This window comes from Rhinolophus hipposideros (assembly GCF_964194185.1).
Source record: "Rhinolophus hipposideros genome assembly, chromosome: 8".
In the NCBI taxonomy this organism is placed as follows: domain Eukaryota; kingdom Metazoa; phylum Chordata; class Mammalia; order Chiroptera; family Rhinolophidae; genus Rhinolophus; species Rhinolophus hipposideros.
This window is the reverse complement of record NC_138054.1, coordinates 26,464,991-26,490,761: the sequence shown is the minus strand read 5'-3', so window position 1 is coordinate 26,490,761 and position 25,771 is coordinate 26,464,991. Positions and strand designations below refer to the sequence as shown.

Below are 25,771 nucleotides of genomic sequence, written 5' to 3'. Positions count from 1 at the left end.
AATGGTTCCTATTTACTAAAAATATCTTCCAAAGCTTGTTAACTTTTTATATTGTGAAATTCATTTGACTTTATAAATATCTTCTGTTAGTCTTGTCAGAAGTGAAGTCACTGTCTGTCTCAACATGGCTCTCCTGGGGATACATGGAACAAAAGAGACTTCTGGTAGTGATGAGCGCGCCCTAGGGAGTGCTTGAGACTCTAATGCAGGGGTGTCCAAACTTTTTTAAACGGTTTTCACCAAGGGCCATATGCGGTAAAATACACAAACAGCCGGGCCACTCACTCGAGTGAGTATTGCCTCACCTGGTTTATTTAAGTAAACTAAATATATTTTTTGGAATTTGCTGCGAGCCAATAAAAAAATGGATTGCGGACCGCAGTTGACCCGCGGGCCACTGTTTGGACACCCCTGCTCTAATGCACTCAGGCCTAACTAGAAGACATGCGGATACTCCTTATCCATGTTTCCTTCCCTCTAGGCTGCTCTCTGGTTTTCACTTGGCCTTCCAAGGGCAAGGGTTTCTTCAAAGCAGAAGAAATTTCTAAGCTGTTTTACTGAAGCATAGAGTAGGAGGAACAGAGAGGTTTTGATCCTCCTTTTATTGCTTCCAGTAAAAGCTCCCTACTATTCTGTGTTTGAGTATTCCATTTTGTATTTAACTTGAGTTATAGCTCTTCATTGTGGAGAAGGGAGTGGAGATCAAGAGAGAAAATATCGAAGGCAACACTGGAGGGAATCCCAGGAAGAAGAATAAACAAAGATCCAAAGTGTAAAATATTTATATCCTTTTTTGGAAAAAGATTTTCAAGATACTCAGGAAAATAACTGAAGATGTACTGATTCTAGGTCATGAATCAAATGGGAATTGCCAGTGCTAAATGTGGGTCTTTTATTTTGTGCACAAAAAGTAACTTCAAGAGCATAACAAAATCGGATTTTATACTTAGGAAGAGATTGCTGTTTACTATATGGGGTGTGGGTTAAGATAAAAATGCTCTGATATAGTTGGGTCAAGTAGGGAAGTTGAGTTCCATAGCCTAAGAAAGAAATTATGAGGACCAAAACTAAAATAGTAGTATAGAAAAAATGTGGATAAATTAGAAAGATATTTTTGTGGCAGAATTGATGGGCTTTGTTAGAATGAATGTCTTACCAAGGCATTTATTATACAATTGTTGGGTTGAAAAAAAGAAGCAGTGCTTATTTTGGACATGTGAGGTGCTGCAGAATATCTAATTGGAAATATACAACTAGAAATAGGTTAGAACTAACGGTATAAAAAGAACTATAATTTAGGAATTACCAGTATGTAGAAGCTACTTGAAGCCATGAGTGAGTGAATGAATGAATGAATGAAAACACCCAGGAGAATGTGTAGAGCAGGAAGAGAAAGGTCAAGGACAAAATTCTAGGAAACAAAAACTTCCTCAGTAAAACTAGAAAAAAAATAAATATGTTAAAAGATGTAACCAAAGGTAAAAGAAGGAAAATTGGTACAATGGAAATCTAGAAATAGGGGCTTTTAGGAGAAAATCATCAAGAGTATCACATACTACAAAGCATTAAAGTAGGATAAAAAATGAGGAGAGAGGGTTAAAATTGAGAATGTGAGATTTTTTTTGCTTTTGCAAAAAGCATTTTGCAAAAATCTGGGGCAGAAGCCAGATTGTTGTAAATTGAGAAGTAATGGAATCTGAATATAAACCAGTCTTTCAAGAAGTTTGTTGGTGACATTTTTTTTAATAAGACTGAGAGCATTTGTTTTGAGTTTTTGAATCGGAGAGATTTGAACATGTTTGAAGGTTGATTAGAAGAACAAGGATAGGGAGAATTTCTCTTTTCATTATAGTGAGTTCAAAGAAGAATGGTAGGGATAGCCTTGAAGAATAAAGATAATGGAAAACAATAGAAAGAATGCAGTCAAGATAGTCTTTTGTTTAAGAAAACGTCCTATGAAAAGTCAGGCTTTAAATATCTAAGTCTTCAGTCAGCATCAGTTTATTGTATTAGTTCCATTTCTGTTTACATGTGATTGTGAGTAACAATGTGTAGAGGGAAGGTTTGTATGATCTTGCTAGACTGGCTGTCTCTTCTGCACTTAGCAAATTTCCCAGAAGCAAAGTAGTTTGCATTTGCCAACTGCAGGTGGCACTATCCCCAAGGGAAACTCAAGTGCATGTAAGCTATAAAATATATATAGATTTTTCTTTTTTGGAGTTTAGTCTTTATGGAAATACATTTATTTTGGTTAAACCCTTAAATAATGAAAGTAAGAAAATTTTTACTAAAGTTTTTAAACAAAAAAATAACGACAAAATATTAAAGATTTTAAAAATCGAATTAAGTTTACCAGTTTTCTTCAAAACCCGTGCCTTTATCTCTCCATGAACTGAAAGATGTCTGATTTTCTTCCTTAAAATAACTTAATGTTTTTAGTCACAAAGGATTACTACTTTATCCTTACAACTTAACCTTTCCCAGCTCATAAAAATCTTCACTTAATTGTACCAAGATTTTGTAAAAAACAAATACTTACGCTGACATATCAATGTGAAGTAGCATGGCAAATGAAAAGGTAAATCAAGGAGTTTGCCATCTAGTAAGAGAAATAAACAACCGGAGTAGAAACTAAAAATAATATGCCCTAAAAAAAGCAAAAGTGAAATTTCAGGAGGTGAGGAAGGCAATTACTGATCTCTTTAGCAGATGTGTCTTTTACAGAATAAGTATCATTTGTGCTGGATACTGAAGAAAAGTAAGACTTACCTATGTATATCTAGGATTGGAAGGCATTTTGTATGGTGAAAGTAACATGAATAAAGGTATTTAGGCAACCAATCATTCGATGTGATTACAGCTTTGGTTGGATAAACAGGAATACAAGGAAATTAATTTGGAAAAGTATACTAGGTTCAGATCATAAAGAACCTTGATATCTAGAGACTTTGGACATAATGGTAATGGTATAGTTAGTAGGGAGCCAATGAAGGTTTTTTGAGCAAATGGTGTGCCTCAAGGTAAGTAATCAGCCATTATTATGTAGGTCACTTAGAGGAATGGGGCATAAAGAACAGAAAAGGAGACCAACTGGGCTGTTGCAAAGGTAGGGGGGGAAATGAAGTAAAGTGATGAAAGAAAAAGGGAAAGTTGAAAGAATTACAAGGGTAGAATGAGCAGGTCTGCAATAGATGAATATATGTTAAGTTTTAATAGCAAAGGAATATCGCTTTGGTGGCTCAGGATACTAGCCTGATACTGGTCCAGGTTGCTAGACCTGGAACACAGATGTCTGAGGAAAGATGAGTATTGGAGTGTTTTGAGTACCAGAGGGTCATCATCCACATGAAAATGTTTTTCAGAGTTGGACTCTTGACATACCGCCTCAACTTCTGTGACACTATTCTCTCGACCATCCCATTTCTGGATGTTCCTTACAGATATTTCTTATCTACCTCCCTTAAAAGTTATAATACACCCTTAAGCACCTTATCTTTTTACTTTACTCCAGGGCTTTCCAGCCTAGTTCCAAAGCATAGGTTTACTAAGCTAGTGATTCTCTCAGCTCTCAGAGCAATAGGCTTGGAGCCAACTTCCCATTTACTCGGGTGTCCCATACTTTGATCATTTCCTGCTTAACATGACATGTAAAAAGATTGGAAGGCAGTCCTCCTGCGTGATCTCCTTGGTGTCTATGACTTCTAGTCTCATTTTTACAACTCAAGCATCCATGCCCCAGGCATATTTATACAACTCTACTAAACATCTGTTTTTAAACGTCACACAAGCATGTCAAACATAGCATGTCAAAACTGAATTTTCCCCCTTTTAATCCCCACGTTTAAATCTTTCCTCTTTAATTCTTGATAATAGCACTTGCCCTCACCTACCAACTTAGAGTCAGCAAGCTGAGAGTCATTTAGAGTTTATTTCTCTGGACATATATACTTTCTACTTCATAAATAATAGTTGGCCCCAAACAGAGAAGGAATGTAGTTCTGTACTTACAGCTTTCCTCCCTGTTTTTCCATTCCTTGTTGAACTGAGGAAACAGATACATTGGGCCTCATAGGGACATGTAAATTTAAACTTTGTTCTTTCATTCATACATCCTTTGGCAGGGTGTGGTCTCACCCTCCATGCTCACTCCTATCCCTTAATGTCCCCCTCTTCAAGCCTCAACTTCAACTAGTGTAATTTACCCAGAGTATCACTCAAAGGATTGATGGGTGGTAGAAGTTTAAATACAGTATATAAGTGGCCAGGATTTTGTGAGCTTGAGTCAATTAACAAAATTAGCAATTCAATTTTTATTTATTGCTTCTGTCTTTTTGCCACCAGTTAGGACTTATAGTCAAAAATTAGAGAAAACTGAAACAAAAACGACCAAATTAAGTTTTACGTATCAGGATGCTCTTGGTCAAAAATGACAGAAAACTCAATTCAAACTGGCTTAGACAATAAGGAATTTTGTTAGCATACATAACTAGTAGTCCCAGGGTAGGTGGGTTGTTTAGACATGGTTTGACCAAGGTGTAAGCTCTTTTTCTGTAGTTATCTTCACCCATAATAAATGAAATATATGAAACTTAGTTAACAGGATTGCATCGTTCTCTTTACCTCAGAGCTAAACCAACCTTTGCATTTCTTACTCCTATCCCCTCAGTAGCTATTATAGGTGTCTGGTGTCTTCTTTTATTCTTTGTGTTTTCTATTTTCAATTTGGCCACCAGGATGCATCTTTCCCTGGAGGCCCTACATTGGCTTAGGCCTTCTTTTTCCTAAAGGACTGACTGACTGGTAGGAGGGTGGGGTTGCAATGATTGGCTTGGCCTAATAAAAATAAAGACCCATCTCTGGAGCTGAGGTTAGTCTGGACACTGGAAGACTGCTGTACCATGGGCACAAATAAAACAGATTTTAGTGGGTGAGACACAATCTGGCCGACCAAAAAAAATGGGGGTGGGGGGAAGACAAATAAAAGAAAAAGAAATAGAAGAGGTAAATTTCAAGTGAAAAGTATTTTACAGTATAATGGTTTCTAACTGAAGAATACTGCAAAGTTAGGAAGCATCAAAAAATTAGTCATTCTGTTTCCATAGTTTCTGACCTAGGGGCGGGGAAAGTCATTCTGGATAAGCAAGATGAAATATCTTTATACTATTCTAAAAATGTGCATTTAGGTGATTCTGAAGAACGCTTGAATGACCTAACTGTGCTGCATCAGTCTGGTGGTGATACAGTGGTGTTAGATTCTGAATGCCAAGCTCCTGTGCAGAAGGTAAGAGTCATATTTTTTTGTTTTTCTCCACAAATCTTGAAGGGATTTAAAATATGGAAGTGGCACGCACAAGAGGTATTTTAAGCCCTAACTTGAATGAGATTTTTGGATCTCAAAGCCTAATTTTTGCCTATTTATTTTTTAAAAGAATAAAATGTCCCCCCCTCCTCTACCATCTTTCCCCATGATTGTATTTAACTATACATTCTACAATGCTGGTATTTGCCAGCTATTCCCAATGCTTAGCACGGAGTAGGAACTAAAATGTTGAAATGAAAGCTGAAGGTGGAATAGGATTGTGTGGCGTGTTCTCTTCACAACAAACTGTTTCCATTCTTGACATTATTTCCCACCCTTACTCCGTCACTATCACAGCACATTCACTTTTTGAAAAGAGAGGATCCAGAATTTTGGTGCCAGAAGAGATGTTTGAGAATTAGTCTTTATGAATAAATTGGCTGAGACAGTTCAAGCATCTTGCCCAAATAAGAGCTGAGATTAAAACCAAACATTTCATCAAACTCTCAACCTTTTATCTTTTTACTCAGAAGTCCTAGCTTTGCCGTTCTTCTCTTACTTACTTCCGCCTCAAGAAAAGGCATCCCTTTTTGCTGAGACCAACTCATCTGTACTGTTCTCAGTTTTTCTTTCATTCAACAGTTTGTGGAGCTCTCCTGCCATGTCTATAGTTTCTAGCTATTATTCCTTGTGTCTTATTTTCCCACTGCCTATCTACATCTTAAACCAGGGTAGCAACTGTAGCATTATTGACATTTTGGGCTGGATAAGTATTTGTTGGGGGTAGGCCTGTGCATTGTAGGATGCTTAACAGGAACCCTAACTTCTACCTATTAGATGCTAGTAATACCCTTTCCCCCACCCCATATGACAACCAAAAATGGGTGTTGACACTGTCAGATGTCTTCCCTGGGCAGAGGGGAATCACACCCAGTTGAGAACCAATGCCTTAATTTTACTTATCTTCTAGCCACTCTCCTATCCTTGTAAGTTGCCCTATCAGAGGAACCAATGATCTCTAAAATTGCTTACTCCCTCCTCAAAATTCCAAAGGGTGAGAGAGAAACGAGGGTCTTTGCTACTTCTCTCTGAACATCCACTATGGAGATTTCAGTTATAGTCTCAAATATACACCTCCAGACCTCACCTCCTGTAAGTTTTCATCATTTTTGATGACTCGCAGTCCCCTACAGCCAAGGAGGTGCTAAATTCTTTGGGTTTTACTTTCAAGATGTCTCCTTTTCCACTTCCACTTCATAAAGCCGGCCTTATTGCCTCCAATCTGAGCTCTTTTTCACATTCATACCTGTTCCGACTAACTTGAAACCCTCCTAGGTGTTCTAATTCATACCGCTTTTAACATTATCACATTGTTCCTCTTCATGGATTACTATGATCAAATTAGTCATCTGTATGAAATCTTCAGTGGGTTCTAACTTTTCTCCAGAATGAAGATTAAACACTGTTGCATTATGAACCCAATCTAGCGTTTCAGTCTTAACTATATGCCTTGTAATTCACTGAAACTGAACTACTCATTTCTTCTTAGCTACATCTAGTAATACATTTAATTATGTTCTTTCTTCAATAAGGAATGTTTTCCATCCTTATCTCTGCCTTTCAAAAGTCTTCTTACTCTCTGATACCTGAAAAACTGCCCTGTACTCCAAACCTACTTAAGAGCTTTTCTGTTTTAGGGTTTGCCAAAATTTCATTCCAATTAAACAAATTTTGGGCACAAAGCCAAAAATCCTCCGTTTATTTCCTATTAAATAGGAAGGATTGTGCAGAACAGGTATTACTTATTCTGTTTCAAATTTCTATCTGAAGGTGAGGTTCTTTAACTGACCTGAGTAGTCAAATGAACTCTGGAATTGGTATTTTAGCCTATTCTGTGGGTAAGAACAAAATAAGTTTTATTGACAACATAATGTAAATAAATACCAATTTGGAAGACTTGTTTTGAAAAAAATCATCTTTAGTCTTTCATGTTGATTGCATATCAATAATAATGCTTTGGGTATTTTGTTAACTAAAAGATATCATTAAGATTTTACTTTACAAAAAACTTTTTAATGTGGTACTAGATGATCTTAAACTACATATATTTCTATTGGGCAGCACTCATCTAGACCATGGCATATCTCATTTAAGAACAGTGGTCACAATCAGTTAATTTATTCTAGATAACAAAGAAAGAAAAAATAGCTATGTTATTGAGTGCTCAAAAAAATACGGTGCCATTCTTATGGAATCTTACTTTGCCTCTTATTTAATCATTGTATTTTTGCTTTTTTATTTCCCTATAAGATCATATATATCTTCATTACATTGACAGTTTTATTTATTTTTATATTGCTTGCAGGTTGTCATACCCTTAATACATGTTTTACATTGAATTGAAATAATTGTCAATCATGTTGTTTTAATTTGGTCTTAGGTGAATAATTGAATTTAGCTTACCTGTTTTTTATATTTTCATATTTTTTTCTGACTTCAGTAAACTTTAACTTTATAAGCTTAGTAAAATTACATGAAGCCTTTGGAGTTTTAATTTGATCTATTACTGTATCAAAAATTGTTTTCCTTCCAAAATTTGGTTGACATCTGTAGACACAGACTGAATCAAATTTTTGTTTTAGGATATAAAGATCAAGAATGCAGACTCTTGGAAAAGTTTAGGCAAACCAGTCAAAACTGCAAGTGTACTTAAATCCTCAGATGAGCTCTTCAACCAATTTAGAAAAGCAGCAATAGAAAAAGAAGTAAAAGCTCGAACACAGGAACTAACACGGAAACATCTGGAACAGAATACAAAGGAACCAAAAGTATTTCAAGAAAATCAGAGGTCTGTAATTTACTGGGTTAAGGAGACCATGGGAGAGATCTAGACATGTATTTAAAATATATTAAATTTCTGTTTTGTCAAGTAACTATGATTCAGCTATTAGTAGAAAACAGCAAATTATAACTAATAAGAATAAATTTTATTGATAATTTTATTGATAAGTAGTAGTCTGCTTTGGAAAGGACAGAAATAAGTTATTGATTAAGCTATTAAAGATATTAATATAACTAAGTTATAAACATCATAATTTTCCAGAAATGTCTTAATATTGTTTACATTGTATATATAAGAAGACAGTGGTATACCCTGGTCAGTTTACCAAAACCTTCTCTTTGTATCAATTGCCCTATGTAAAATTTGACATCAAATACAAAGTTTAAAAATGATATCAGGGCCGGCCCGGTGGCTTAGGCGGTTAAAGCTCCATGCTCCTAACTCCGAAGGCTAAGGCTGCCTGTTCGATTCCCACATGGGCCAGTGGGCTCTCAACCACAAGGTTGCCAGTTCAATTCCTCAAGTCCTGCAAGGGATGGTGGGCTGTGCCCCCTGCAACTAGCAACGGCAACTGGACCTGGAGCTGAGCTGCGCCCTCCACAACTAAGACTGAAAGGACAACTTGAAGCTGAACAGCACCCTCCACAACTAAGATTGAAAGGACAACAACTTGACTTGGAAAAAAGTCCTGGAAGTACACACTGTTCCCCAATAAAATCTTTAAAAAAAATGATATCATAACATATGAAAAGGGGTATCTAGAACATTGCTTTATATTTGTCATTTAATAACATATCTTTGTAATAACTTTTAAGGAACTTGAAACCTACTTTGAGCTCTACTGTTTATTTCAGAGACCCTGGCTTCACTCTAGAATCTTTTTCAAATAAGATGCAAAACAAGTGCCTTGGAGAGGAGCAGAAAGAACATCAACAAGCATTGGAAGCTCAAGATAAATGTAACCTCTGGCTTCTCAAAGACCGTAATTTAGCAAGGGAGAAAGAGCAAGAGCGGAGGAGGAGAGAAGCAGTAAGTGAATTTTAGTTTACTAAACGTGACAAAGCAAAGATTGTCTTCACATGTTCAAAAATGTATTCAAGGTAGTTTTCAGTGACAGTGGAATTACCTCTTTAGTGAAGATCAAGTTCTAAAGTCAGGGCCTAAAATAAACTTTTCGTAGTCAAAAGACACATAGTCAAAAGACACAAACAGACAAAAGACATCCTGGAGCTACTAGAGTACATGGGTTCAAATCCTGGTTCTGTCATTTACTAGACTTAACCTCTCTGTGCCTGAATTTCTTTATAAAGGGGGAATAATAATGCCTATTGTGAAGATGAAATGAATTCATATGTATTAATTAAACACATAGGAAAATGCCCGGCACATAGGTAAAGTGATTTATCACTTACTGTTAATTACTCTTGAAAAATTTATAAACCACCTATGAATTGTGGTTAAAAAGACCTGCCAGGTCAGCATTTCTTCAGTTGAACACTCGATGAATAAGTTGACATGTAGTATGTCAATTATATTTTAATAAGTCTGGAAAGAAAAAAATAAATTGACTTATGTTTAGGAGACCTAGTATACAGAAAATGATGTTTCAAAAACTAGAATTGATTCCTTCTCTTATCCATGGATTATTTAGCAGTGTGTTATTTAAATAGTTACCAAAAATTGGGGAATTTTCTGGCCAGCGAGTGATTTCTAATAGAATTCCATTGTGGTCAGACAACATATAATGTCTGTCTTGAATTCTTTTAAATTCATTGAGACTTGTTTTATGGCCCAGACTGTGGTCTATCTTGGTAAATACTCTGAGTGCACTTGAGAAGAATGTGTAGAGTATTAAACAGGCCAAGTTGGTTGATAGTGTTCAAGTTTACTATATTCTTGCTGGTTTTCTGCCTACTTGTTCTATCAAATATCGAGAGAAGGGCATTGGCATCTATGATTATATAATTGTAGACGTCTTTTTATCATTGTAATTCTTTCAGTTTTATTTCATGTATTTTTCAGTTCTGTTATTAAGTGCCTAAACATTTGGATTGTCATGTCCTCTAAAAAATCCAGTATCTGCCTTTTATAGGAGTATTTAGACAATTACATTCAAAACGATTATGAAAATGGTTGAGTTTGAATCCATCATCTTGCTATTTCTTTTGTCTCGTTTGTTCTTGTTATCTTTTTTCTTCTTTTCTGCATTCTTTTAGATTAGTTTTAATGATTCCATTTTATTTTCTTCATTGATTTATTATCAGTAACTTTGTTATTTTAGTGATTGCGTTAGGGTTTTAGTATATACTTTAGCTTATCACAGTCTTCCTTTCAGTTGTTATACCACTTCATGTTTAGTATAATAGCTTTCTAATAATGTACTTCCATTTTTTTCCCTCCCAGCCTTTATGCTATTGTTTAAGCAGTTCAATTGTCCCTAAAAACCTTAATGATAAGAAATTTACCTATGTAGTTACCATTTCCAGTGCTTTTCATTCATTTGTTTAGATCAAGATTTCCAAATGGTATAATTTTCCTTTTCCCCAAAGGACTTCCTTTTAACATTTCTTATAGTGTGAGTCAGCTGGTGGTGGATTCTTTCAGCTTTTGTATATCTGAGAATATCTTTATTTGGCCATTTTTTAAAATTAATAGACTTTATTTTTTAGAACATTTTATATTCACAGTAAAACTGAACCAAAAGTACAAAGAGTTCTCACATATTAGTCTCCTCCCCCCATCAACATACAACCTCCGCTGCCATCAACATCCCACATGAGTTAATGAAATCCATGAGCCAACATTAACACATTATTGCTAATCTTAGTTTATGAAACAAAGTCCATAGTTTACATTAGGGTTCATTCTTTGTGTTGATACATTTTATGGATTTTGATAAATGTATAAAGATACAGTGGCATACACTAACGATTATACTACCATCAGAATAATTTCCCTTTCCTAAAAGCTCCCTGTGCGCCTCCTATTTCTCCGGAACTCCTGCCGACAACTACTGATCTTTTTTACTATCTCCATAGTTATGCCTTTTCTAGAAGGTTGGATACTTGGGATCCTACAAAATATAGCCTTTTCAGATTGACTTCTTTCACTTAATAATTTACATTTAAGGTTCCTCTGTCTTTTTGTAGAGTGACATTTCATTTCCTTTCAGTGATGAAAATCCATTGCATGGATGTGCCACAGTTGATCCATTCACCTATTAACAGACATCTTGATTGCTTCCAAGATGCTATAGGCTTGTTTGCTTATAACAATTATAATAAAGCTGCTTTGAAGATTGGCATGCAGGTTTTTGTGTGGACATATTTTTAACTTGCCTTCATTTTTTAAAAATGTTTTTGCCTAATATAGGATTCTAGATTGTTAGTTTTTTTCCCAGTACTTTAAAGGTGTTCTTTCACTGTGTTGCTTGCTTTGTTTCCAATGAAAACTTTGATATCTTTGTTTCTCTGTATAAAACATGCCTTTCCTCTGACATGTATAATCACTGTTTTTAGCAATTATTTTCTTTATGTTTCTTGTCCTGTGTTGATCATATTGGAGCTGTACCATGTTTCCCCCAAAATAAGACCTAGCCCGACAATCAGCTCTAACGCATCTTTTGGAGCAAAAATTAATATAAGAACCGGTCTTATTTTACTATAATGTAAGACCCGGTCTTATATAACATAAAACTTAATAAAACTGAATTTCCTAGGAAAAAGTTTTGTCAGCTTCTCATTTTATAATACTAAGGTAGAAACAAATTTAGCAGTATTACAACATATGGTGGAGCTTTCTTTAAAGCACTGTGGTCTTATAGAACTTTCTACAAAGATAGAAATGTTCTTTATGCAATCAAAAATAACAATTTGTCACATATGGTGATTGAGCAATCGAAATGAGTCTAATAAATTTTACTTAAGTCTTTCTCTAATGGTCTAGGAATTTTCCTGTTGGTACTCAAAAGGGTCTGATTTCAGTCACACGTGATTTCTCAGCAACCCACTTGCCACCTAACAACCCACCTATGGAACCTGTTACAATTTCTAATACCCCAAGCACTTTTCTGGAACTTGACTAGACCCAGAATCCACTGAAACTTGACTAATAATGCCACGTCTAGCAGCTTGATAACTATCATCCTTGACAACCTGAACTGTTATGTTGCTACTTACTACTTGACAGATCCATACCCTAAAAATCTGCAAAAACCTAGCAGAGCTCCCAAAAGTTCACTTCATGCCAGTTCCTTTTACCAAGTTTCTTATCTTAAATTTGAATGGTTGAAGTGTATTAGGTTGGTGCAAAAGTAATGGCAGTTTAAAAGGTTAAAAATAATTGCAAAAACCACAATTACTTTTGTACCAACTTAATATATTAGGACCACTGAAAAAGGAATATCCAGGTTATGGTGTCAGCTGCAGAGAACATTAGTATATAAATTGTGGTATCTGAGGTTAATTGGTGTAGAGAATAACCAGTTACATATCAATAATTATTCTACAAGTGCAGATTTTAGTCAGCATAGAAGAGAATTTAAAATAAATTACCTTTAAATAAAAACAAATTTCATTACTTATTCTTGGAATTTTGCACTATGTTTAGATACTTACAGGAGTATCACATGCTATTTCAAGTAAGACAATATATCCTCTCATATTGGAAGGTTAAAGTAGAATTTTTAGGGAACTATCTGGGCAAGACATTTAGCATCCTAAGAGCTGGCATTGGGAAAGTAGTCTGCGTTAAGATTAAGAATTTATCCTTTTTGTCTCTTAAGGCATATTTAAGGAAATTTTTAAAAATGTTTTTTTTATTTTTAAGTTAACAGTTGACATACAATATATTAGTTTCAGGTGTATAACACAGTGATTAGATATTTATATAATTTACGAAGTAATCACCCCAATAAATCCAGTACCCATCTGACAACATACATAATTACAATACTACTGACTATATTCCCCATGATATACTCTAGATCAGTGATTATTTTCTAACTACCAATTTGTACCTCTTTATCCCGTCTCCCACTTCACTCATCCTCACAACCCCACCCCCCAATTCAGCAAAATGCTCTGTGTATCTACGAGTTTGCTTCTGTTTTGCTTGTTTGTTTATTTGGCTTTTTTGGATTCCACATATAAGTAAAATCATATGGTATCTGTCTTTGGCTTATTTCTTATGATATCCTTTAGGTTCATGCACATGTCACAAATGGTAAGATTTCATTTTTTTATGGCTGAGTAGTATTCCATTGTATATGTGTACCACATCTTCTTTATCCAGTTGTCTATCTATGGACACCTAGGTTGCCTTCATATCGTGGCTATTGTAAATTATGCTGCAATGAATATAGGGATGCACATGTCCCTTCAAAGAAGTGTTTTGTTTTTTTTCAGACAAATACCCAGAATTACTGGGTCCTTCTTTGTCTCTTGTTTTAGCCTTTGTTTTAAAGTCTATTTTGGCTGGTATAAGGATTGCTACCCCAGTTTTTTATTTCATTTCTATTTTCGTGAAATACCTTTCTCCATCTCTTTACTTTCAGTCTGTGTGTGTCTTTCAATTTGAATTGAATCTGTTGTAGGCAGCATATGTAAGAGTCTTGTTTTTGTTATCCATTCACTTATCTTTTGACTGGAGAATTTAATCCATATACATTGAAAGTAATTGTTGAAGGATATGTAGTTGTTGCCGTTTTATTCATATTTTTTATCTTTTTTTTCTTCTTAATGAAGTCCCTTTAACATTTTTGTAATACTGGTTTGGTGGTGACGAACTCCTTTAGCTTTTCTTGCCTGGGAAGCTCTTTATCCTGTCTTTCAATTCCAAATGATAGCTTTGCTGAGTAGAGTAATTCAATTCTCTGCTTCATCTAATCTACTATTGATTCCCTCTAATGTATTCTTTATTTCAGTTGTTGTATTCTTCATTTCGACTGGTTCTTTTTTATGTTTTTCTATCTCCCTTTTTATGTTTTCAATTTTGTTGAAGTTCTTACTAAGATCATTGAGCATCCTTATAACCAGTGTTTTGAATGTGGTTTGAATTCTTCATCTGGTAGATTGCTTGTCTCCATTTTGTTTAGTTCTTTGTCTGGAGCTTTGTTCTGTTCTTTTATTTGGGACGTTTCTTTGTGTCTCCATTTTGGCTGCCTCCCCGTTTGTTTCTATGTATTAGGTAGAGCTGCTATGTCTCCTGGTCTTAGTAGAGTGGATTTATGTAGTAGGTGTCCTTTGGGGTCCAGTGATGCAGGCTCCCTAGTCACCTGAGTTGGGTGCTCCAGGTGTGTCCCTAGTGTGGGTTGTGTGCGCCCTCCTGTTGTAGTTGAGCCTTGGTTGCTGTTTGCACATCAATGAGAAGGATTGAACATCAGGCTGATTGGTTGTGTGGATTGGCTATGACTACAGTAGAGGAGCTGTTGTGCAGGTCTTCACCCTACAGAGCAGGATTTACTTTAGCAAGGTTCTGGCGCCTGCCCAGTCTGCCCTTTGGGTGTATCTTTTGTGGAGGTGATTGGTTGGTGTTCTGGTATGGTCTAAAGATGGCCACCGGGTGTGTTGGTTCTGCGGCCTCTTGGGGGAGGGGCTCTGTTGCAGGTCAAGATCAACCGCTACCTGTGCCCTGCCCAGGGCCACTTGGTATGAGCTACAAATTGATCTGCAGATGGTTGCCATTTGTGCTGAGCCTGGAGGTGCCTAGGAGAGGCTAAACTGTGAACTGAGGCCAGATGCTGCTTGTTTGGGGTCTGCAAACCTTTGAGAGATTTTTGGAAAGGTCTACAGCATGAGCCAAGACAGGCCGTTTGCATGGAAAAGCCACTGGGAGCAGCTTGAGTGGGCCCACAAGTTGGTGGGCCAGGGTCTCAGGGAGTCACCAGAGTGGGGCGAACAATGTTAGCCAAGTTGATGGAGACTCAGTCTGCACCTGGGTGAGGGGAGGGTTTAACAAAAGAACAATGGAGCCTGCCAGCACTCCTCCCTGGAGAAAGCGGTCCTCTAGCCCTCACCCTGAGGCCAGACAATTCACTTCCTTCCTGTATGTCCCTGGCACTTTTCAAACTGCTTTCCCAGTGCTGGAGCTCAGAGCGAGTAGTGAGTCTGTCAGCGAGTACATCCATGCTTGGGCCCTTTAAGAGGAGCTCCTGGGACTCCAGCTGCCCTCTGTCTCACTCAGCCACAGTCTCTGCTGGTATTCATGTCCAGAAGTTGTGGGGACTTCTCTGTTGGCTCTGGAGCCCTGGGCTGGATAGCCTAGTGTGGGGCTGTGACCTATGGCTCCTCAAGAGGGACCTCCACAGCTGAGAAAACCCTCTCAATTTTTAACTGCTATGCAGGCGTGGGACCAGCCAGTTCTGCATCCCTGATCCTCTTACCAGTGTAAACATGGCCTCTTCAGCATATCCTCAGTTGTAGACTTCTGTTCAGCTAGACTTCAGGCGATTCTCAAGGATCGTTGTTCTGTAGTTTAGTTGTAATTTTGATGTGGTCATGAGAGGAAGCAAACACAGAATTTACCTATTCCACCATCTTAATCGGAACTCTATTTAAGGACATTTTTGTAGTTTATAAGAGTCACACATAACTTTAATATCCTTTTGATAGATAAGTTATAATTACAAATATTTTCCCAGATAGTCAGTGAGAACACTGATTCCCATCTGGGCAGTCAACAAACTGGTTACAAATTGGTGCTTTTAACCTACCACTCTGGGGTATTACAGCTCACCGATAAAACAATTTGTTGAACTTTCATAGTTGATGTCACTTCAGATGCCAGAGAATATCTAATCTATATCACAAGGGCATTTCGAGGAGCTTTCAAAATACAGTAAACATTTATTTCTTTTATCTTAATCTTTATTTTTAAATATTTTTTTTATTTTTCAGTTATAGCTGACATAGATTATTACATTAGTTTCAGGTGTACAACATAGTAATCAGACATTTATACAACTGACAAAATGATCACCCCAATAAATCTAGTACCCACCTGACACCATCCATAGTTATTACAATATTATTGACTATATTCCCAATGCTATACTTTATATTCCCATGACTATTTTGTAACTACCAATCTGTACTTAATTTCTTCCCCCTTTTCACCTATTTCTCCCAACCCCCCTCCCATCTGGCAACCATCAAAATGTTCTCTGTATCTATATGAGTTTGTTTGCTTTGTTTGTTCATATATTTTGTTTTTTAGATTCCACATATAAGTGAAATTACATGACATTTGTCTTTCTCGGTCTGACTTCACTTAGCACAATATACTTTAGCTTATTTTTAATGACTTCTTAGCATTTAATAAACAGCATTGTGCTGAGTGTTATACAGGCAGTGTGGTTTGATCTTCATAAATATCTGCATATAAGTAAATTTGGTTAAATAATTTGCCTTAGGCTACACAGTAAGTGGAAGAATCAAGGAAAGCCCATAGTTTTAACATTACATATAGTTCACACATAGGTAAGACATTGGTTCATGTAGAAAATAATTTTATATGTCTAGCGCTATGTTGGTTACAGAGATACATGAAACAATGTAATCTCAGTTCACCTTCTTATTAATAGCCACTCTGTCAACACACTGAGAGTTTTCTCTTCATTTGGAGAGAAAGGTTAAATTTGTTCTTAGTGTTCTTATAATCTTTAATTTTTATTTATCACATAATACTTTAACAAACATCAGATTAGTATATTAACAGAAATAAAAAAAAATTACATACAAACTCATTATGTTAAATTGCATTCATATTGTATGTGATCTGTTCCAAATGTTGCATAATCGTGTTTATATAGATGTAACGCAGGCAAACATTTTTTAAGTAACATTTAAATTTTCTATTCTTTCCTACAGATGGCCGGTACCATTGATATGACTCTGCAAAGTGACATTATGACAATGTTTGAAAACAACTTTGATTAAAACTCAGTTTTTAAATTAACCATCAACTTAAAATGAATGATATAAAAGATAAAATGCATATGGCAAAATTACTGCTTTCAGATACCAAGATACCATCTTATGCTGTATTTTGACTGCTCTAAAATGATTAAACAGTTTTCACTTACATTTCTTAACAGGTATACGTTCATTTTTTAAATGGCATAATTTGCAGGAAATTTTATAATATTGGTTCTCTAGAAATTGAATTAATTTCCCAGATGTTATTCATTTTATAAATAAATGCTATGTATATAGGCCCTGTCTTAGCAATGAAAATCCAAGAGATAGTCCCTTCTTGTTTAAAAATTAAGAATATATAAAGGTGTATCAAAAACATAGTTCCTGTTGTGTTTTTAATTTTTAAAATATTTATCTGCCTTCAAAAATATTTAGAATATCTAACAAAATACTTTAGTTTCTTGAGTGTCAGGTTACGTATGATTTTCTGCTGGTTTAATATCCAAAATTTATATTGAAATTTAAAGAAAATATTACCCATGGCTTGCACGATGTTGAATTTGAGGCAAAACAGTAACTAACAGTAAATATTAATTATATATGTAAGTTTCTATAGGAACTTATACAGCATTTCTTAACATACATACGTGATAGCAATGAATGTTTAAATCTTTACTTAATTATAGTCAGTGTTTTTTAAATTTAAATCTGTAAAATATTTTTGTTTCATCATTCTCAAGTTGTTATGTATAAATCACATGTATCAGCTTCATGTATTTAAAATTTTTGGACTCTTCAAGTGTAACATAATTCAAGCACTATTCTGATATCAGCTAAGGTAAAAATTCAAAGTGTGTATATATTGAGAGAAAGGAAAAAAGTTTTCTTGACTTCATTTATTTTTATGATCAACATTATTTTTGAAACATCTTTAAACTATCAGCCATTTAAAAAACATGATTAACTAGTGGCTAAAATGGTGGTGATACCTTTATGAAACATAGCCAGAATTAAAGTGATAGTCATACCTATTCAACTATACCTATTTTTAACGAAGAAATTCATATGTATATACTAAACAGTATGCATTTTAGAAAGATACATCTAAATACATAGTGGTTACCTCCAGGTGATGGGATTACAGGTATTGTTTTTTTCATTTTCTTTCCACTTTTGGTATTCTTTTTGATATTAATTATGTAATACTTTTAAGGTCTGTGGGAAATTTTCCACTTTGAAGACAAAGAGTGATAACAGTAAATAAGAATTTACTTCGGTCAAATATACATATTCAGTCTTTTAACTGCCTTTAATAAAACTGATTAATCAATGATCTTTCTCTATATCTAAAAAAAGAAAATTCAGCTTTATTAACATCTTTTATATTAAAGAGTAATGGCATTCTTGAGGTTTTTCCTATAAACATTTGGAGCCGCTCTTAGAGAGCTATGATACGGCTATCAGTGTTTAGTTTTAGTTTCACCAACTTAAACTTTAACCTTTGCTCAGTCTGTAAGGGGCTCAGCACATTGTAGATGCCCAACAAACTTTTGGTACATTGGTTGAAGTCAGTTTAGCAGAGAAAAATCAGTTTACAACTGATACTTCCTATATTATGCATTATTGTTATTTTTTTTAGTAAAAGATTGGCTTCTCTTAACTTGCGTGGAGTTTATTTCTGTTGACTTCATGCATGAGATGTTACCACATAACTTATTAGCCTCGAATTAAACCCTGGCTTCATGAGAACCCTTTTTCTGTCCTGTCTCTCCTCTCCAAATTCTAAGACTTTTTCATTGTGTTTTCTGGGAGTCATGATCAGTTATCAACAACATTCCCTATATAACCAATCCTGTTTGCTTGTTTCTTTTTTTGGCCATTAGTTCTGGAAGTATAGATGTGGGACCACCCACATCAGCATTGTGGGAATGTTTTAGAAATGCAAATTCTCAGATTTCAGACTTACTAAGTCAGGAACTCTGGGTATGAGGTCCAACAGTCTATAGCTGAACAAGCCCTCCAAGTGACTCGAATACATGCTACAGATTGAGAGCCACTGCTCTAACTAAACTCTGGATCTCTCCTGCAGGCTCTCATTTAATGCGTGTTTTTTAAATAATGTTACTAATGTTTTCTTACCTTTGGAGTGCCACTTGCAGACCATTCTCCCTCCTCCCTAAATACCCCAGCTTTATGTTTTCCATGATCATCAGACTATACTACCCATAGTCATTTACCATCCTTAGTTCACTCGTTGTTCCCAGGATTTTAGTCTGTCTCACTGTCTCTCTCTAATTGATACTTCTCAGTCTCTTGACCTCTCTGCTAATGATCTTAATGTCTAATCAACCTTAGCTACTGCTTTATCATTACCAATAATTAAAACCCTTCCTTGGTCTCAATTTCAAGGACCCCCGAGTCTTTCACTGCTACCGCCTATCTTTTTCTAGTATACTCCCTTGACTTCAGCAATTACTAGACCTCACCAGGACCTACAATACATTAATTCTAATGCCTTTTTACAATTCCTTTCCCTTCATGCCCTCACATCTCCTTATCTAAAGTGTATAGCACATTAATATTTATCATCATTCCTTTGCACACACTCTCAACTCCATTGCTCCTTTCTTTGTTGCAGTTGCTTGGCAAAACTCAAATCCTTAAAATATCTGACTGCCTACTCTGTACCCATGAAGCTAACCGGTTAGAGAAAGACATGCAACCATGATAACTTTAAATTCATGAGCATAAACTCAAGTTAGTCTTAATGCTGCCCAGAAATCTTACATTTCCATGGTCCATTCACTCTCCCTAGGCAGTCAGTTCTTTTATATCTCCATTGTGCTCAGACTTGTAACATACCACATCCCCCATCATCAATAAATCTATTTCTTTTTCACTAAGATAACAAGCCATCTGAGGAGAACTTCCCCCATCTTTCACTACCATATCTACAAACATCACTATTCATATGCTCTGCTCACTGCTCTATTACTACAGATGAATTATCCATGCTTTCAGTTAAGGCAAATCTGTTACTACTCTTTCTTCCCCAAGGACGTAGCTTTAGCAATTCTGGTTTCCGCCATTAACGATCCCTCCTCTAGACAGTTATCAGCATAAAAACTTGTTTTTCTAGAGAATGAAACTTGGTTTTCTTCTTTAAATTAGCTCCCGAAATCTTTAGCTCATTAAAAAAAAGTTTTCTTTATAAGAATTTAAGATTTATTAAAATACAACTTATCCTCCAAAGTACAATTCAATGGTTTTTTAATATAGTCAATCTATGGGAATTCATGATGGTGAAAGATTCAATGCTGTCCCCCTGCATTTGAAAACAAGGCAAGGATGTCCACTCTTATTCAACATAGTACTAGAAATTCTAGGCAATGTAATAAAGCAAGAAAAACAAAAATCATACAGATTGGAAATGAATAAAACTATTTTTTGTTTTGGGTGATTTTTATTTCATTATCCACAATTTCCCAAAATAATGTTAAATAATGGAAGCACTAGACGTCATTCTTATTTCTAATTCCAAAGTAAATGGTTACAGCATTTCACCACAGCATAAGGTTTTTGGGTAACTGATGTTGAAGCAATTTCTGAATTAATTTAGCTTTAAGGAATAAATGCTGAATTTCTCATCAAAACCAAAACTTTTGCTCTGTGAAAACATAACATACAGGTTAGGACAAAATATTTACAAACCAAATATCTGACAAATAGCATATACAATACATAAAGAATTCTCAAAATGTCAACATAAAAACTCAAACAATTTAACTAGAAAATAGGCAAAAGACATGAACAACATTTCACCAAAATAGATATGAAATATCTATTAGATATTTCAATAGATATGAAAGCATGTTCACTATCAGTGACATGTAAATTTAAACCATGATGAGCTATCACTGCACACCTATTAGAAAGGTTAAAAAATAGTGACAACACAAAAATGCTGACAAGGATGCAGAGAAATGATCACTCATACATTCCTGGTTGTAATTTAAAATGGTACAACCATTCTAGAAACCAGTTGGCAGTTTTTTTATAAACAAAACACTCAAAGCCATATGACCCAGCAATTGTACTCTTGGGCATTTATCCCAGAAAAATGAAAATTTATTTTCACACAAAAACCTGTACACAAATATTCATAGCGGCTTTACAAATAAATAGCCCCAAACGGAAAAAACCCAGATGTCATTCAATAGGTGAATGGTTAAACAAATTGTAGAATATACATACTACATAATACTAAACAATAAAAAGGAATGGACTATTGATATATGAAATAACTTGAATTTATAGGAAATTATGCTGAGTGAAAAATAATCCCTAAGGTTATATACTATATAATTTCATTTATATAACATTTTTGAAATAACAAAATAATTGGAAACAGAACAGATCAGTGGCTGCCAGGAATTAGGGACAAAGTGTGGATGTGGTTATAAAAGGGCAACAAGGGCCCTGTGGCTCAGGCAGTTGGAGTGCCATGCTCCTAACCCCACAATCCACCAGTTCGATTACCACATGGGCCAAGGAGCTGTGCCCTACAACTCAACTGAGAAACAATGGCTGAAAAACTGGGGTGGCGGTGGGGGCAAAAAAGAAGGCAACAGGAGGGATCCTCGTGGTTATAGAACTGTTCTGTATTCTTGACTTTGTTGGTGGGTACACAAAGCTACATATATGACAGTTATAAAGTATAAAGTACACTGGATAAAGTGTACACGGGTTTTCTATTCTCTTATGACCATATAAATTTACAATTATCACATTAAAATTTTCAATTAAGGTAATACTCAAAACTAAAAAAGTGTTCTGAACTTATTGTGGTTATTATTTTACAATATATACACACATCAAACCATATATTCCTAGAACTAATACAATATGTGAATTATACCTCAATTTTTAAAAGTCAGGGAATTCAGGCTTCCATTTGGGATCTAGAAAGCTGGAAAAAGCGTTTCTCTCACCATTACAAGTTAAAAAGCTAGTAAATCTTTTCTTAAATTAAGTGCCACTCTGAGGGCTGAGATTCAGGGTAACCAAATAACCTGAAATCTAAGAAAAGATAGGACCTAAGCACTGGCTTACCAGAGGCAGATACCACCAAATGCTATGTCATCTGGTAACAACAAATCATGTGAAAGTTCTAACAAATTGCTAAAGAGTGGATATGGGCTAGCTTGATAATATAGAACCCTTGGGAGCACAAGACAAATCTGCAACCACTTGCTCTTCTCCACAGACTTCATTAGTACTTACAAGAAAGATTTGGGGGACAGAATGAAGGTTCTGAGAAAGCCATACTCCTGATGCAGGCCTGGAAGAGAACAGCAGCAGATATAGGAAAGGCACGAAGCACCCCCTGCCCCCCAGCGCCTCCCCTCCCCATCGTTCTCCGCTATCTTTCCTAAGGAATACAAACCTCAAGCTTCTGGGGCAAGAACAGCAAACCCTATCACCTTTAGAGCACTGATGAAGAGCCACTTCAGCTGGGGTAAGGAAACAGAAACAAACCTCCTACTCCTGAGAGGGGGCAGCAAATACATCATGGCAGGTACCATGAGAGGTACCCTGTCACTGGGGGTAGAGAAAGATCATTGAGAAGGTCCCACCCTGATATCGAAGGACATAGTGCCTGCCTGTGAGGCTGAATTAGAACAACAGAAAATGCCCCTCTCCCACTGCACTTCCTGCCACCAGGGTAATAAGTGTTCAGCAACAAGTAAAAGCTGTGAAGAATAGATCCCAGTGGCACAAAAGTACATAAAGATGCTCAGCATTAGTCATTAGGGAAACGCAAATTAAAATTTCAGTGACACCACTCCACACCTCTTAGAACGGCTACAACTAAAAAGATTTTTTTTTTGACAATACCAAGTGATTGCAAGAATATGACCCAACTATTAACTCTCACACATTGCTGATGTGAATTCAAAATTGTACAGCCACTTTGGAAACCAGTTTGGCAGTTTCTCATAAAGTTAAATGCACACTTGCCACGTGACCCAGCAATCCTACTTCTCAGTATTTATCCAAGCGATATGAAAACTGAAGTCACACAAAAAACTTGACATGAATGTTTATAGTGACTTTATTCATCACCACCCAAACTGCAAAAACCTCAACTGTCCCTTAACTTGAAGAAGAGATAAACAATATGGTATATCCTCTCAGTAGAACACGAATAAGCCATAAAAATGAGTACATGAATCTCAGATGCATTATGCTAGGTGAAAGAAGCCAAAAACCAAAATTACATACTATATGGTTCCATTTAAACAATATTCTTGCAAAGGTAAAGGACAGGGATAGAGAACAAACCAGGGGTTTCCAGAGGCTTGACTTCAGGACCCGAGAGGCCTACCTGGGCTGGTAACAGCTCTGCACCTGGTTGGAGAACAGCAACTCCTTCAGAAGAGTGTTAGGAAGGAATAAAGTAATACTGTCTGTCGCGTAGTATGAAAATCAGTCACTGCCTCCCCTCCCTGCGCCCCATGATCCTATGATCCAGAAAAGGGCCCAACAGTTAATTAGGGAAAGAGAGGATTTAAATACTAGTCAAAACAAGAGAGGCGCTTCCTTCCGCGGTACCTGAGATGGTTTGGGAGTCTCACCTTCATTTCTCTACAGTTAAGCAATTTGGGAAAGGGATGTCACCTGGTGGAGGAAGACCGGGTCTCCACCCTAGTCCTGGGCGGACCTCGCAGAGCTGGGGGTCCGCCCTGCGGCGCCCGGAGCCTGAGCGCCGCGGCCTCGGGGCGCGCACCGTGAGTGCGGGAGCCCGCGGCTGTGACAAGGGACCCCTGCCGGGCGCGGCTGCCGGGGGTCCCGCGGGGAGACGCGCGCGGAGCCAGCGACCGCGGACCGGCGGGCGGGCCCGACGCGTCGTGGCGCCCGCTGTCTCGCTCCGGGGCCAGTGAGCGCCCCCGCTTGGGTGCCTCCGAAAGGCAGTCGGCCCCGCCACCGCCACCGCCGCCGCCCGATGGCGCGGCTGCGGGATTGCCTGCCCCGCCTGATGGTCACGATCCGGTCCCTGCTCTTCTGGTCCCTGGTCTACTGCTACTGCGGGCTCTGCGCCTCCATCTACCTGCTCAAACTTTTGTGGAGCATCGGCAAGGGACCCGCGCAGACCTTCCGGCGGGCGGCCCGGGAGCACCCTCCCGCGTGCTTGAACGACCCCTCTCTGGGTACCCACTGCTACGTGCGGATCAAGGTGAAGGCCGGCGCGGGCCCGGCGGTATCGGGAGGGAACGTGACGGCCGTGAGAGCCACGGGCGCGGGGCTGCTCCTTCCCTGACGCCTGGGCCAGCGTCCCCTAGTGTCTCGGGGCTCGCAGGGCGCGCGGCGGGGAAAGGAAGAGGCCAAGGGGAGGCAGGAGGGGAGAAGAGTGGCGGGAGAGGGGTCGGGACTGTGTGTGTTTATGTTGTGTGTGTGTGTGTGTGTGTGTGTGTGTGTGTGTGTGTGTGTGTGAGAGAGAGAGAGAGAGAGACAGACAGACAGACAGACAGACAGACAGACACAGAGACAGAGACAGAGAGACAGAGACAGACAGAGAGAGAAAGAGAGAATATGAATAGGGAAGATGGGTTATGTGGAGTTTCCTTAATCAGGGTCCTGTTATATTAGTGTCCACTCCTCCTCCACCACAACCCATAGTAATTCTGTTCCCTTGCCTACTGTAAAGGGAAGCTGTCTCCTGTCACCTTTTTGCCCTTTAGAGCTCAGGTCGGCTGTAGGGAATTGTTCCTGGTGGAGCGCTACTGTCTCAGGACGCTGCCCTTGCCTAAATTTTAGAGATGGAAAGAGTAAATAGAATAAATCATTGGAAACCAGGAGTTCATTCAGATCTGCAGAATGGAGCATTCACAGATGACCTAAGCAGCATGAAACCATAAATCGTGTATGTTTGTGAAGGAAGAGGACTTAAGAAGTCAGAGACCCAAGGAATGGAATAAAAACTAAATGTCACCCATGCATGCAGACTCTTTAATTGTCCATGCTTGTCCCAAGCATCCTCACAGCCCACGGATATTCTATTTCCTGAGGCTCCAGGTGGTGAAAGGAATAGCGGGTGGTGATGCACCCTACAGTCTGACTAACAGGCCTTTCAAAACTAGCCTCCCATGAGGGGATGTCACCAAATGGGGGATTCCTATTAGGAGCTAGATTATCCAGCAACTGGAGTTCAGAAGACCAAGGGGCACGTCTTGCTTACCTTTATCCAGCCTGGAATTGATATGAGAATTAAATAAGTTAATATTTGTGGGGAAAAAACAGCAAAAAACGTAGTACCTGGCACATAGTAAGTGGAATAAAGTATTTGTTCACTAAATCAAATCAAGTCCCCACAGTATTTCATCTTCCCAGACTCATCACCAATAAAAGAAGTTATTGACTAGGAAGGCATCCTGCAATAGAGTGCAGATTTATTATCTTTATCCAACAAGTGTAAAAATCACCTGGAATTCCTTATGATGCCTTTCTTCTGACTGGCCACCTAAAGAGTTTCCGCAGAGACACAGAACCAAGGAGTGGAGAGAACATTGTCCTGGGAGGTAGGACATGATGGGGTTCTAGTCACGCCCCTGCTCCCAACCACCTTTCTGAGCTGTGTTAACATCTTTGGGTCTCAGTTTCTAAATCTACAAAAACTAGTGGGGATTGGATTACATGACATTTAAAATTTTTTCA

The 25,771-nt window shown here is 37.4% G+C and overlaps 2 protein-coding genes across 2 annotated transcripts in view; both read left to right on the top strand.

The window, feature by feature from the left end:
- BRDT (bromodomain testis associated) overlaps positions 1–18,167 on the top strand; it is a gene marked incomplete at its 5' end in the record, with an annotated part of 40,160 nt that extends 21,993 nt beyond the window's left edge. The window contains 4 exons of the mRNA XM_081054652.1: positions 5,184–5,281; positions 7,942–8,147; positions 8,996–9,170; positions 17,009–18,167. Of these exons, the coding sequence (XP_080910778.1) occupies positions 5,184–5,281; positions 7,942–8,147; positions 8,996–9,170; positions 17,009–17,077 (548 nt within the window). The 3' untranslated portion in view covers positions 17,078–18,167. The remainder of the gene's footprint in view (positions 1–5,183; positions 5,282–7,941; positions 8,148–8,995; positions 9,171–17,008) is intronic.
- Positions 18,168–23,843: 5,676 nt separating this feature from the next.
- The window catches only part of EPHX4 (epoxide hydrolase 4), a 30,574-nt gene continuing 28,646 nt past the window's right edge, over positions 23,844–25,771 (top strand). Inside the window, exon 1 of the mRNA XM_081054664.1 lies at positions 23,844–24,293. Within this exon, the coding sequence (XP_080910790.1) occupies positions 24,063–24,293 (231 nt within the window). The 5' untranslated portion in view covers positions 23,844–24,062. The remainder of the gene's footprint in view (positions 24,294–25,771) is intronic.